The sequence below is a fragment of the Eumetopias jubatus genome, unplaced genomic scaffold (assembly GCF_037043125.1).
Source record: "Eumetopias jubatus isolate StellerSeaLion01/CBP00866 unplaced genomic scaffold, mEumJub1_p1.0 scaffold_12, whole genome shotgun sequence".
In the NCBI taxonomy this organism is placed as follows: domain Eukaryota; kingdom Metazoa; phylum Chordata; class Mammalia; order Carnivora; family Otariidae; genus Eumetopias; species Eumetopias jubatus.
In genome coordinates, this window is record NW_028274818.1 from 81,351,500 (window position 1) to 81,365,392 (window position 13,893).

At 48.1% G+C, this 13,893-nt stretch overlaps 1 protein-coding gene across 2 annotated transcripts in view; it reads left to right on the plus strand.

Moving 5' to 3' along the window:
* Window positions 1-13,893, plus strand: part of BMERB1 (bMERB domain containing 1) — a 162,128-nt gene extending 148,235 nt beyond the window's left edge. For both annotated transcript variants that reach the window (XM_088016996.1, XM_028117639.1), the window contains exons 3-6: window positions 3,315-3,388; window positions 9,931-10,045; window positions 11,349-11,431; window positions 13,781-13,893. In XM_088016996.1, the coding sequence (XP_087873122.1) occupies window positions 3,315-3,388; window positions 9,931-10,045; window positions 11,349-11,431; window positions 13,781-13,893 (385 nt within the window). The remainder of the gene's footprint in view (window positions 1-3,314; window positions 3,389-9,930; window positions 10,046-11,348; window positions 11,432-13,780) is intronic.

The following is a 13,893-nucleotide window of genomic DNA, read 5'->3' on the forward strand; positions in this document are numbered from 1 at the left end:
GGATAAAAACAACTTTCTGATAGGATGGCAATGAGGATTTAGACGAGTTTATGCATAGAAAGTGCTGAGATGGTGCCTGGCCCAGAGTAAATGCTCAGTACATGGTGACTTTTTGTCTTTGAGGAAAAGAGCAGGATCGAATAGAGATTTTTATGAGGAGCTGCATCATGACTCCCCATGAGAGCTTCCAAAAAATTCCACCTGACCTGTTAATGGTGGTGGATTTGAGAGTGTTTGGGAGAACTCAAAATCATACCGACTGCAGTTTCAAGACTCACAGAGAGTGAGGGCGAAGGCCTCCCAGGGCAAGCCCACCACACTTGGGTTACAGAAAGGACAAAAGACTGGTGTGAACTACACGGAGACACTCGGAGTGACATAGCAGTCTCTGGGTGCATAGGAAGTCAAGGTCATGCATCATTTTAGATTCCTTTTTCGTATCCGTTGGTGTTTTCCCAAAACTCTGCAGTGAACAGGGGTGTCCTCTACAACGAGACAAGAATTTATTTTAAAACTTTGATATAGAGAAACATAACCAATAAAGATGATTATTTTTAAAGTTGAACATGTTCCATTTGTCACATATTCTCCCAGCATCATTTTCTCCTTCTCTCCCTGCTTCTTTATCATAGCGAAGTTTTACTAGATACCAATTACCGAGCACTTCACTCTGTGTGTCCCAGCACTTGACATGCAGAATAATCTTGGGCAGCAAGACTTAGTTATTATTCCCATCTTAAAAAGGAGGAAAGCAAGGCTCAGAGTTCAGTCACTGGCGCACGGGCCCCTCTGAAGCACAGCTATTGGGCTCCAGGGCTTTTGCTTTTGACCACTGTCTTGTCTCTCTTTTGTCCCTTTCACCACCACCTTCTTCCGTCTCTCGAACATTCAGTCAGGTACCTGTCTCAATTCTGTGGTCGTAACCCACGATTTTTCAGCATGAGCAGGATTGACATTCGGACCAGGTCGTTCTCCACCAAGGCGCTGTCCTGTGCGCTGTGGGACGTTTAGCAACATCCCTGGACTCTACCCAGTAGATGCTGGCGGCGATCCCCACACGCGCTCCATTGTCACAACCCACATGTCTCCAGATGTCGCCAAATATCCCCGGAGACCAGAATCATCCTCATTAGAGCCACGGATGGAGGCTGATCTCTGCAGTCAATGTGGCAAAGGATTCTGGAGCCCCTCCAGTTGAACGATCGCCGATGGGAGCCCACGGGAACAGGCTGTGCCCTCCTGGCAAGCCCCCAAGCTCACTTGAGGCAGCTTCCACCTGCTAGGACATTTCAGGGCAGGGCCTGACAAATGTTGGGGGGGTGCCTCTGGCAACAGGGAGATGATTCTGTGGCTTGTCCTGAAAGCTGGGAGCTAGGATCAGAAGGGGTGACAACGGCCAGCAAAAGGCAGGGGCGCTCCAAGCTGGTCTGTGGATGGCGCTTCTGAATGGGGGCAGCAGATCCTCGGAAGGAGGCCGGAAGATCAGTGGACTTAGAGGCCACTCATTTCCAGTCTTTGTCCTGTTCCCATCTGCCGTCTGCATTCAGTCGAGTCCTTTGAGAACATGAATGCTCCCCTCTCTCTCTTCCTGGGATAGGAGGATGATGTGTCCAAACTGGCCCCTCCATCCCCCCCGACCCCTCGTTTTACTCTTCTTCAGCGCATGTGACGTTCTGTTGTATTTGCGCTCACCCTCTGTCACCCCACCTAAATTTTGGCTCCCGGGGGCAGAGGAGGCTGCTGCATGCTTAGAGCCGGGCAGGATGAAGGCAAAGACCCTCCACGCCCCATGAGAAAGTGATTTGAAAATAGGTCTCAACAGCCATAGCCACGTCAAGCCCGTTGTACTCAGGGGCGCTACTTCTGAGAATCCACGGCCCCCACTCCAAGTAATCCAACTTGAAGAAAAAGCCTTATGTGAATCCATGGGTAGACAACAGTGGCTCAAATGGCACCCCAAAAAGCGCAACCTGAAAGCCCCACCTAAGTAATCAAGATAAGGGGGGTCATTAAAGCAGCCCTGATAAATACACTCGGCGAAATTCCAGATATCCAGTACACTTATCATTTACAACAGTATGAGTTAATATTATAGCAGAGCTACAAAACTGTCACGCATGATGCAAGACTGTCTGGGCAGCCTGATGACTGAGATTATAGGAGTTGAGCATCCTTGCACACAGTTGGCGGGAATATCATGCACCATCCATCTGGAGGGCAATTTTGAAGTTCCTAATTAAAATGCAAGTGTTGGTACACCTGGGTGGCTCAGTCGGCTGAGCTTCAGACTCTTGGTTTTAGCCGGGGTCATGACCTCAGGGTCCTGGGACCAAGCCCTGCACTGGGCTCCTTGCTCAGTTCGGAGTCTGCTGGAAATTCTCTCTCCCATCCCCCCTGTGAGCGTGCATGCATGTGCACTCTCTCAAATAAATAAATAAATCTTTTTTAAAAAATAAAAATAAAAGGTAAAATGAAGTGTTCATGTCACTTGACCCACTGATTGAATTTCTAGGGATTAATTTTTCTAGGAATTGATGTATTTCTAGGAATTTATCCTAGAAATAACCCAGATGTCTGTGCCTAGGGGAATGGTTAAATAAATCACCATGTATCAATATAGTAAAATACCATGCAGCCATTAAAAACGAGGAGGCGTGCATGTACTGATGTGGAGAAAGGCTCAAGATATATCATTAAGTTAAAAAAACTGCAAAATGTTTTTGTGTAATAGCAATAATGTCATAACTCATAGTATAAACATGAACATTTTTATAGATCTGGAGGAATAAACACCATTGACATTATTTTTTTTTCTAAAGGACTGAGGGAGATTTTCTCTACATTGTGAATTTCTATAATGTTTAACATTTTTTAACATAGCTGCTAAGAGAAAACACTGAGCCTGCAGCCTGAGCTCACTCATATGAGCAAACAGAAGTGAGGACGTGAAGACCAAAAGCAATTCCATCAAGGATTCATTAACAGTGACCAGTCATTTCTAAGTAGTAGGATAATAGGCACTTTCTGTTTTTTTCTTTTTTCTTTATAAAGCTTTTATTTATTTACGTAATCTCTATACCCATGTGGGGCTCGATCTCACAACCCTGAGATCAAGAGTCATGAAAGCTCTTCCTGCTGAGCCAGCCAGGCGCCCCTGTTTCTCTTCTTTTAAGGGAGAACCTGTAGGAAGAGTGTGTGTGGTCCTTACAAAGGACATCATCCTCCCCAAAGCCTTTGTTTAACCTGAGTGATGCTCAGGGTGTAGAATGTTCTGTCAGTGTAACCTGCTGTGGGATGGTGTCCTGTCTCCCCAGGATGGACGACATCCAGCTCTGCAACGACATTATGGACCTTAAGCAGGAGCTACAGAACTTGGTCGCCATCCCAGGTAAGCATGTGGGACTCCAGCCTAGCTAAGGAGCTGCCCAGAGCCACCTGGGCCAGCCCCGTCTGTGCCCCTTCGGGTTGTAAGACAGAGTTCATCTCTTATCCTAGCACAGCCCCATTCTTGCAATGCAGCACTCCATGTCAGGTAGACCTGGCTTCAAGTCCTCATTCTGGCCCCTTCCTTGACCTTGGGAAAGTCACTTTATCTGGCACTCAATTTCCCGTCCTCTGAAAACAGGGTAGTACCAGTCATAGCACTTAACTCGTTGGGTATAAATCTCATTGTGATACACAGAACATGGCAAGACATGGGCTTAGCTTCACATCTGGTCCAAAACGAAGAGTTCAGTAATTATTAATGATTATTACTATTACTATTCTGTTTGGAGACAGGTAGAGTATGGGGGTTACAAGCTCTGACTTCGGAGTCCGACCTAGATCTGTCGATTATTAATGACATGACCTGAAGCAACTTACTCCACAAAAACTCAGTTTCCTCACCTGTCAACTGGGACAATAATGGTATCTACCTCGTAGGGTAGTTGTGGGATTGACTGAGGGGAAAAACACGTATGGTACTAGGCACAGTTGCCATCCTTTAGTAAGCGCTTAAGAAATTATTACTGTTGTTCTTATCATTAACTGAACAAGTTTCTACCCACCCTTATATTTATATACTAATTCATTTTAACATGGCAGTAGCAAACCTATTACCTTTTAACTTAAGTTCCTTTTTATGAACCATAATTATCTTTTGTAAACCCACAAATATTTAATGAGAAAAGTGGCATGTTAAAAAAATTCTTATGAAATCTACATTACATCCTGTTTAAGATATTGCCTTATCTGCTTTGGTAGGTATTGGGTTGGAAGATACTGTTTTTGCTTCAAGTATATGGAATAAAGCCAGATACACACACACACACACACACTTCTACCCATCCTTCAGGTCCTAATTTATGTGGCCCCATTTCCCAAGAGAGCCTTCCTTGCCCATCTAGGTTGGGTTAGGCGCAGGAATGAGGGCCTGGCAGGTGCTAAGGGAAGGTGTATTGGGTGCAGCAACACAACTCTGTCTCAAGAACCTTGCCTTGGGGGATGCCTAGGTGGCTCAGTTCGTTAAGCATCTGACTCGGTTTCAGCTCAGGTCATGATCTCAGAGTCGTGAGATTAAGCCCCTTGTGTGGCTCCATGCTCAGCGGGGAGTCTGCTCGGGATTCTCTCGCCCTCTGCCCTTCCCCCCATCCCACTCATGCACACTCAATATCTCTCTCTCAAAAAAAGAGAGAATGCGTTGTAGAACTGGGCACTGTTCTAATGCCTTCTCACTAGAAACATGTAGGGCTGGGCTATTCTTTGTTGGGGCTGGTGGGGGGCCCGTCCTGAGCACTGTAGGATGCCTAGCAGCACCCCTGGCCTCTACCCACTAGATGCCTGTAGCACCTCCCCCACAGCTGTGACAACCAAAACTGTCTCCAGGTGTTGCCAAATATACGCTGGCAGGGGGTACAAATTGCCACCTAAGAGCCCCTACTTTATGTTTTTATTATTTTTTTAAATGTTTTATTTATTAATTCATGAGAGTCAGAGAGAGAGAGAGAGAGAGAGGCAGAGGGAGAGGGAGAGGGAGAAGGAGAAGCAGGCTCCCTGCCTAGCAGGGAGCCTGATGCGGGACTCGATCCCAGGACCCTGGGATCATGACCTGAGCCAAAGGCAGATGTTTAACCAACTGAGCCACCCAGGCGCCCCTATATTTTTATTTTTTTAAAGATTTTATTTATTCATTTGACAGAGAGAGCACAAGCAGTGGGAGGTGCAGGCAGAGGGAGAAGCAGGCTCCCTGCAGAGCAGGGAGCCTGATGATGCGAGGTTCCATCTCAGGATCCTGGGATCATGACCTGAGCCAAAGGCAGACGCTTAACTGACTGAGCCACCCAGGCGCCCCAAGAACCCCTACTTTAGAGTCCAGTGACCTGCTTTGAATCCAGGCTGGCCAGACAGGTGGCCTTCATGTAGAAACTTAATTTCTCTGAGCCTTAAATTCCTTGTTTGCAAAATGAGGCCAATAATGCCAGCCTCCCATGGTGGTTGTGCATATGCCATGAGGTGGGAGATGCAAACCGTGGGAGTGCCCGGTACAGTGCGTGCGGGGCTAGTGGATCCTTCAGACACCGCTGCTCCAGCGAGTACTCACCAGGTGCCAGGCACTGTGTGGGCGGACAGCACACGGGTACAGGGTTTCTCTTGGAAGTGATCAAACTGTTCTAGGATTGATTGTGGTCATGGTTGCATGACTTGATGGGGGACTCGTAATGGTATGTGAATTGTATCTTGAGAACACTGTTACCATAGAAAGTCAACAGCCAAAGAAGGGAGCAAAAAGCGCAATGTCCAGACATCACCCATTAGAAATTCTATTCAGTGAGTGTGGAGTTCTGGCACGGGTCACTTTTTAAAGCCTTGTGTGACCGTGAGGAGCAGCCAGGGTGCAGAGCCAGCCTGTGGGGACAGCTGTTTCTGTTGTCGCATTTCGTATCCCACCAAGAACTAGTTTCAAAGGTATAAAAATCCACCACCCCTACCCCCGAGGGCAGCACCAAATGGGCAATTACCAGAAGGACGGGGGAGGCTTCTGGAGCCCTGGGCCATTGTATGAGCTCCCTATGGCTGCCCTAACAAATTCCCTCAAACTCAGCGGCATCAAACAACATAAATTGGTTCCTCCCAGTTCTGGAGTCCGGAAGTCTAGAATCCAGGTGTCGGCTGGGCCCTGCTCCTTCCAGAGGCTCTAGAGGAGAATCCTTCCTTACCTCTTCCAGCTCCTGGTGGCTGCCGGCAGTCCTTGGTGCTCCTTGGCTTGCAGCTGACTTGCTCCAATCTCTGCTTCTCTCATCCCATGGCTTCTTCCTTATCTATACATCCTCTCCCCTTCTCACAGGACAGCTGTCATTGGATTTACACTCACCGCAGTGTATATGACCTCATCTCCACTAATTACATCTACAAAGATCCTATTTCCAAACAGGGTAGACATTTTTGTGGGGAGGGGGATACTACTCAACCCAATACTGGCCTGAAGCTCAAACCAACCTCACAAGGGTTCGGAACCAGAGAGAGGAAAGCTGTTGGACTATTCCTTCCCTCTCTGTCTCTCTTTCATTCTCTCTCTCCTTCTGTTTTGGAAGAGCCAAGCAAGCCCACTCCATCTCCCTCCCATTATCTTCTCACACAAAAACCCAACTCTTCTGTGTTTAGCAGAACTCGTAGACACACGCAGATTAGCATATCGTATCCTTCCAGTAAACAGATCCTCCTAGTTCAGTAAGACCCCTTGTCACACATCACGTGCTTGAGAAACAGTGATAAAGATTTATGATTATCCCGAAGGACCAATGAGGGCAGGAGTAAAGAAGAGCAAAGGGTCTTCATCTCTGAGCATTGATCCCCTTGCCCTCTCCTCTCTTTCACAGTAAAAACAAACAAAACAAAAACCCCAACTCTTAGGGCCTCTATGTCCTAATTTTCAGCCTCCGAGGAGAGCTCTGATGGGCCAAACATGGGTTGATTTCCGAAATCACTTTTGGCTCAGAACACATGGGAGCTGCTGAAGCAAAGGAGACATGGGTGTGTGACCACTGAACCAGCCAGGACCACCTCAGGCCACAGGGGCTCCAGTCGGGGCTGTGGCAGCCTCTAGAACACAGGTGGAAATGGATGGGAGCAGGGTTCTTTGGCTGACACAGTCCCTGGGGTGCCTGACTGACCAGAACTGGGACTATGGTGAGAAAGACAAGGTACTCAGCTAGAACACAAAAAAATTCAGTAACCAGGGCAAATAATATATTAATGCAATATTTCAAATACCAAAACAGGGGCGCCTGGGTGGCTCAGTTGGTTGAGTGTCTGTCTCATGATTTTGGCTCAGGTCATGATCTCAGGGTCATGGGATCAAGCTGCGAGTCGGGCTCCACACTCAGCGAGGAGTCTGCTTGGGATTCTCTCTCTCCCTCTGCCCCTCACCCTACCCACATGCACTCTGTCAGTCTCTAAAATAAAATAAATCTTTAAGAAATTTTTAAAAATACCAACACACACACACACACAACCCATGATAAATAAAATACCAAAAATTTAAATTAAGACAAGATCAGTACACATACTCAGTAGGCAGAGTCCAAGGATGCCAAAAGCTACAGCGCAGGGGAATCCCACATGAAGATCGAATTCTGCCTGAACTGTCATTGACCATGTGGCTAAGAAACATGGGTTGACAAGGTCATGGGACCAGTCAGCAATAGAGCTCAGGTCCTTAATGCTGGTCCCATTGATACCCCCAGGAAATCAAGTTTTCCCAGTGACCTTTGTGTAGAAATTCACATATTAAAATTTTCTTTCTTATTCTGCTTTCCTATTCACCTCTCTCTACCTTCTCCTCGGACTCCTTGTTGAGTCTTTCTGTGTATTCCTGGACCAGAGTCAGGTGTCTAGATGGATTCAGCTGAGCGTGGGGGGGGGGTGGGGGGTGGGGGGAGAAACAGTGCTCCTGGCAACACATCAATAAAGGTATTAAAGAAAGAGATCACTGAATGGCCAAGAAATTCATGCCTCTCCAGCCGGGGTCAGAAGATCATTCACCAGCTCCCCGGTGGTGGGTGCAGATGTCTGGCTGGAGAGAATGCCTGGGGCCTTCTCTGCCTTGAGGGCTCCTCTGGGACAAGCCAAGATACGTCATCTCACCCCCACTGCCACCACCACTACCTCAGAACTAGGGATGTGTAGCCCCGGCTAGAGAGGCCATGGCACTTTCCCCTTGGACATAAGAATAGTGTCTCCCTCATAGCATTGTTAAAAAGGACTAAACTTGTGGTTCTCAACCAGGGGTGATTTTGCCCCACGCCCAGGGACACTGGGCAATGTCCAGACGCATTTTTGGTTGTCACACCTGGGGTGGGGTACTGCTGGCCTCTAGTGGGTAGAGGCCGGGGATCCTGCTAAACACCATACAGTGTACAGGACGGCCTTTGCAACTAAGAATGATCCTGTCTCGAATGTCAGCGGTGCCAAGGTTGAGAAACAGAGATTAAATGAAAGTGACAAGCTCATGGGAATACAAATATAATAGCTGCAATTTATGAAGCACTTCTCATTTGCACACTTATGCTATGAAATTTGCTTTTTATTCATCAACTAAGTATTTATTTCTTCTGTACTTGATTCAGTAAATATTTAAGAGGGGAGCATTTAATCATTAAAACAACAACGATGATGTAAAATGATAGCTTATGATAGGAGCCGCTGACAGTTCATGAGCCCTTACTACATACAGGCGGTGAGCCTACTATTTTCCTTGGTTTCTCTCTCTTAAAATTTGCAGCAACTTCATGATTATCTATGTTGAGAGACTGGATGCCTGGAGAGGTTGAGGAACATGCCTAGGGTCACATACCTAGAGAGAGGAGAAGCTAGGGTGTGAAGGTGGGATTGTCTGGTTCTACAGTGGGTGCTCACAGTCATGTTGGGGTGACAGGCCAGGGAGTCCAGTTAGGAGGGCACACATGGTCCAGGAAGAGATGGCCTGTGCTAAGGAGGTGTGCTGGAGGAGATGAGAAGCAAGTTGGAGAGTCACGTTGGTAAGCATGTGGAGATGCTAGGAATCAGGTGTGTGGTGCCAACAAGCAGGGGGTGAAGCTGGCAAGCTGGCAATTCCCATTGGCAAGTAGGTGGATGATGTTGGCAAGCAAAAGGATCACATCACCAAGCAAGTGGTGGTGCCTGCCTGTGGGTGGGTGGTGCCTGAAGGCAGTTGGAAGATGCCTGGGGGCAGGTGGGGGTGTCTAGAGGCAGGTGAGTGGTGCCTAGAGGCAGGTGGTTGATGCCTGAAGGCAGATGGCTGATGCCTGGAGGCAGGTGGGTGATACCTGGAAACAGGTGGGTGATGCCTAGAGGCAGGTAGGTGGTGCCTAGAGGCAGTTGAGTGGTGCCTGGAGGCCAGTGGGTGGTACCTGGAGGCCGGTGGGTGGTACCTGGAGGCTGGTGGGTGGTGCCTGCAGACAAGTTGCCCCACACTTTTTATCTTCTGAAGGGGTCTGAGCAGAGGAAGCTGAAGAAGTTCAAGTTTCTGCCCTCCTCCTTTTCTCAGTCATCATCTCCAGCCCTGGGTCTTTTTTTTCTCTTTGGCCTGCCAGTCCTTGGTATCTGGGACAGGACAAGAGCCATCAGCATGGATGATTTCTTGGCTGTAGAGTAACTCCCCCAGCACCCCTGCCTGAGCCCTCCAAGCCCCTTGCCTTCTGCATGATCCCCTTGTTTCATCATTACCACTTCCTTAGTACCTGCCACTGGGCCAGCTCTGGGCTAAGCCATATACTAACGCTACTGCCTTTAAGCCCCACCGTGTGTCTTTACAGGAAAGGAAACTGAGCCTTGAAGAGGTCACCCAGCGAGTGACCTGGCAGAGCCAGGAACCCAACCCTGGCCCCTGGACTCACGTGCTTCCGGCAGTTACACTCGACTGTTTCTTTGCTGGTGTTTTCTTCTTCCCAGAAAAAGAAAAGACCAAGCCGCAGAAGCAGAGAGAGGATGAGCTAATCCAGAAGATCCATAAGCTGGTGCAGAAGAGAGACTTTCTGGTGGATGATGCAGAGGTCGAGCGGCTAAGGTGAGTGGGCTCCCGTCCCTGCGCTGCTAGAACGCAGTCCTCGGCCTCCTCCCAAACCCAGCTTCTGCTGCAGGGACTCATGGTCTGGCCTGACAGGTGTGGCCTCAGCAAATGCTCCCACACACTGGATCCAACTGAACCCCCAGCCTCTTGGCCTGAGGACCTGTTGCACATTCCAAAGGAACTGGAATCCAACTCCAAAAAGTCTTGCAAAGGCCTGTGGGTCTTAAGTAAATGTTACTCAAGGAGGTGACTGGGGAGGAATTACATCACATGACACAGGGTAGAGCGTCCTACACATTCTCTTCACTGACCTCTCTCCCAAGGCAAACTGTTCATCAAGGCCACTTCCAGAAACTTCTGTGGGTTTCTGCAGAACCCCTGCCCCCTGAACTGACTTGCTTCCTTGCCTGCCCTCTCCACTTCCTGGCTTTGTGCTCTTCCCCCTCGCCCCTCCCCCGCCCCAGGGGGCTCCAGCACCCCTCCCTATCCCTCAGGGTCTCCTATTTGCAGATGCACCTGCCACTTGATCTGGACAACCACCGGCCCTGGAGCCACAGGGCACCTGCTCATAGGAAGATGCGAATGTTGATTCTTGAGTATTTTTGTCCTGGAGCCAGGCCTTTGGAGTCCCCCACAAGGAAAGTGGCTCACAGGGCTTCTTCCAACCCAGAAGGCATCTAGCTCTTTATTGTCTGTGTCCTCCTGGGTCCTCCGAAGGCTGGAATGCTCCTTGCCTGGCTCAGCCAGCCTGGGCCCGCTAACTTTGTTCCTGATGACCCTTGGAAGAGTTCAGGTGACTTGCTCTCTGACACTTGCCACGTACCTCATGGGAGCTCAGATGTGTACGGTGACTTAAGGGCACAGGGTCAGGGGGGTGTTACTCAGCTTACTGAACCCCCCACAGAGGCTGGGTCCTAGCATGGCCCTGCCTCTGCCCTGGGATCTCACCCTGGCCCTGGGGAGACAGTTACTCCATTGTTGATACGTGTCTGTGCTTCAGAGCAAGTTCATCAAATGCAACATGCACACACCATCGACACATAACACACAACATATGCACACCACCCACACAGAACATATATTCCCCATCCACACGTAATGCACAGCATATGTGTACCAGCCACACATAATACACAATACTCACACCAGCCGCACATAACACACAAAAGCATACCCACACCAGCCACAGAGCCTGATACATGGCCCCACACACTTAACCTCTGGCCCCATTTCCTCAGTTCCTTGATGCTTTCCTTGTTTACTCTACTTCCCTCTTGTTTTTACACACCTGTCTTCACAGGGAGCAAGAAGAAGACAAGGAAATGGCGGATTTCCTGAGAATCAAGTTAAAACCTCTAGATAAAGTAACCAAATCTCCAGCCAGTGAGTGCATTCCTCCTCCTTCCCCCATCCAGGAGAAAAGGAAATTTAAAAGAGGTCCGAGAGCCAGAGTGGGGACAACAAAATGCTTTCTAGAGATCAGACTTGGGCACACGATGGCAGCAGGTGGGGCCAGCTTCATGGGCATGCTACCAGGGAAGCTGCCCAGGCCCCGATGCCCAAAAGGGCACTGTGCTTGCTTTCATGTTTTGCTATTGCTGTCTTGAGGTTCTTAATAGTTTTGGAACAAGTGGCCCTGCATTTTCATTTTGCCCTGGGTTCGGCAGACTGTGTAGCTGGTCCTGGCAGCAGCTGTCCCTTATCAATCACAGGTTTGGTGGATTTTGTAGGAGTTTCGTGGCCACTGAGGCAAAAAGGTGGCGGCTGAGGCTTTTAGAAAAAAACCAACCTCTGCTGATAATCAGAGTGAAAAGGGTTCTGTGTGAAACAAGTTTGGGAAATGCTACATATTTGACCCTCTGTTTGGTGCCAATGTCTATTAGCCTATAAAAGTGGTAACAGGTCCTGCTTCTCTTTGTCGACCCAGTGAGGCTCCTTTTAGTTACAGGAAACGGATACCCAATTCAAATTTGCAATAGCAAAAAGGGGGATTTGTTGGAAGAAGAGCAGCAGGAACCAGCTTTGGGGACTGGACACTATTAGAATGCTCTCGTTTTCCTTCCATTTCTATTTCTGCCCCTCTTTGTATGTGAGTTTCATTTTCTCCTACTACACAGGCCTTCTTCATGGGGCCTGAACTCCAGAACCATAACTTAGCAGCAGCAAGACAACACCATACATTCTCTCTCCTCATATCTAAACACATCAATCTCAGGGGAATATTCTGATTGGCCCTTCTCGGATCATGTTCCCACCCCCTAGGCCATCACCATCATCAAGAGGCTGGGATACTATGATTGGCCAGATCTGCGTTGCAAGCCTACTCCTGTTGCCACAGGGACATTGGCTGTTATCAGAGTGAAGGGACTGGAAATCTTGCTAGGAAGACAAAACTTAAAGGCTGCCACCATCTACTGCGGCCACAAACTCAGTTTTCCCTGACCATCTATTAACATCCCATGAAATGTGGGGTAGAGTGCAAGGGAATAAATAAAGAAGGTACCTTCTGCAGGCCCCTAATATCACAAGGCACATGGTCCTTGCCTAAATCCTGCATTCTCAGTGGACTGTCTCTTCCATGAAAGGTCAATTAGAAAAACTCCACCTAAGAGTGTGGGGAAGGAGCAAGGACACTTGCCTTTTATGCAGGGTATGGATAGCAAAAAGTCCTCTGTCAAGAAAAACACCAAGCCTGTACCCCATGCAAGGGGCCAAGTATCCAAATTTACACTAATCATCTAGTGCTGCGATCTAAAATGGAAAAATTAAAACTAATATAAAGCCACTGAAAGCTCTGGGACCCCAGCAAAGCAAATGCAAAACTGCTCAGTGGGGAATCTTCTGCATCCCATAATATGTAACCCACAGATAAAACAATCTCCATGAAAATGAGCTGCTGATAAAAATTTTAAACCCATAAGAACTGAACCACCATGAGTGGAGTCAGTAGATGCCACAAAGAGCATGTCCTCCCAAGAACCAGAGATAACTATCGAAAAGAGACAATAAACTAAGTATATTTAAAATGATGAAAGAGATAAAAGGGATAAAACCCAAGATGAAATAGTGGAATGCCATGAGAAAAGAATTGGTGGATTTGCAAACAATTAGGTTTCTAAAAAAATTATTGTCACAGAAGTAAAAACTCATAGATTAAACAGAGCTGAAGGGAGAATTCATAAATTGGAAGACAGAGTGGAGGAAATTAACAAGCATGTAACACAAAGAGACGGAAATGTCTTCCAAAACATGGAAGATAGAATAAGAAAGTCCAACTTACTTCTAATAGGCATTCTGGAAGGCGTGATAACAGAAAACAAGTGTTGGAGGAATCTGAAAAGATAATGGATGATCATAAGACACGAAGCCCCAGATTAAAGTGACTTGGACAAAATTTCCCATTTATCCATTCACCAAACACTTCTGAGTGCCAGACCCTGTGCCAGGCTTGGCAGATACAACCACGAAGAGAACTGAATAGGATAAGAGCTAAAGGTCATGATTAGAAGCTAAGGACTGAAAGCCAGTGGGCTCCAAGGGAGGTGGGAATAGTCATTGGAACCATATAAAACACATGCCAGCTCTGCACCGAACCTGATCTGTGGAGTTGGGGCAAGACCTGGCTAGGGGTTGGGATGGGACAGGGGCTGCCGATGGTCAGGGCTCTCCTTATATCACCTCTTCCTCTCTCCCTTTTCCCCTCTCTCCCTCCATGCTCCTATCCTGCTGCAGGCTCCCGAGCAGAGAAGAAAGCAGAGCCCCCACCTAGCAAGCCCACAGTGGCCAAGACTGGGCTGGCACTCATCAAGGATTGCTGCGGAGCCACCCAGTGCAATATCATGTAG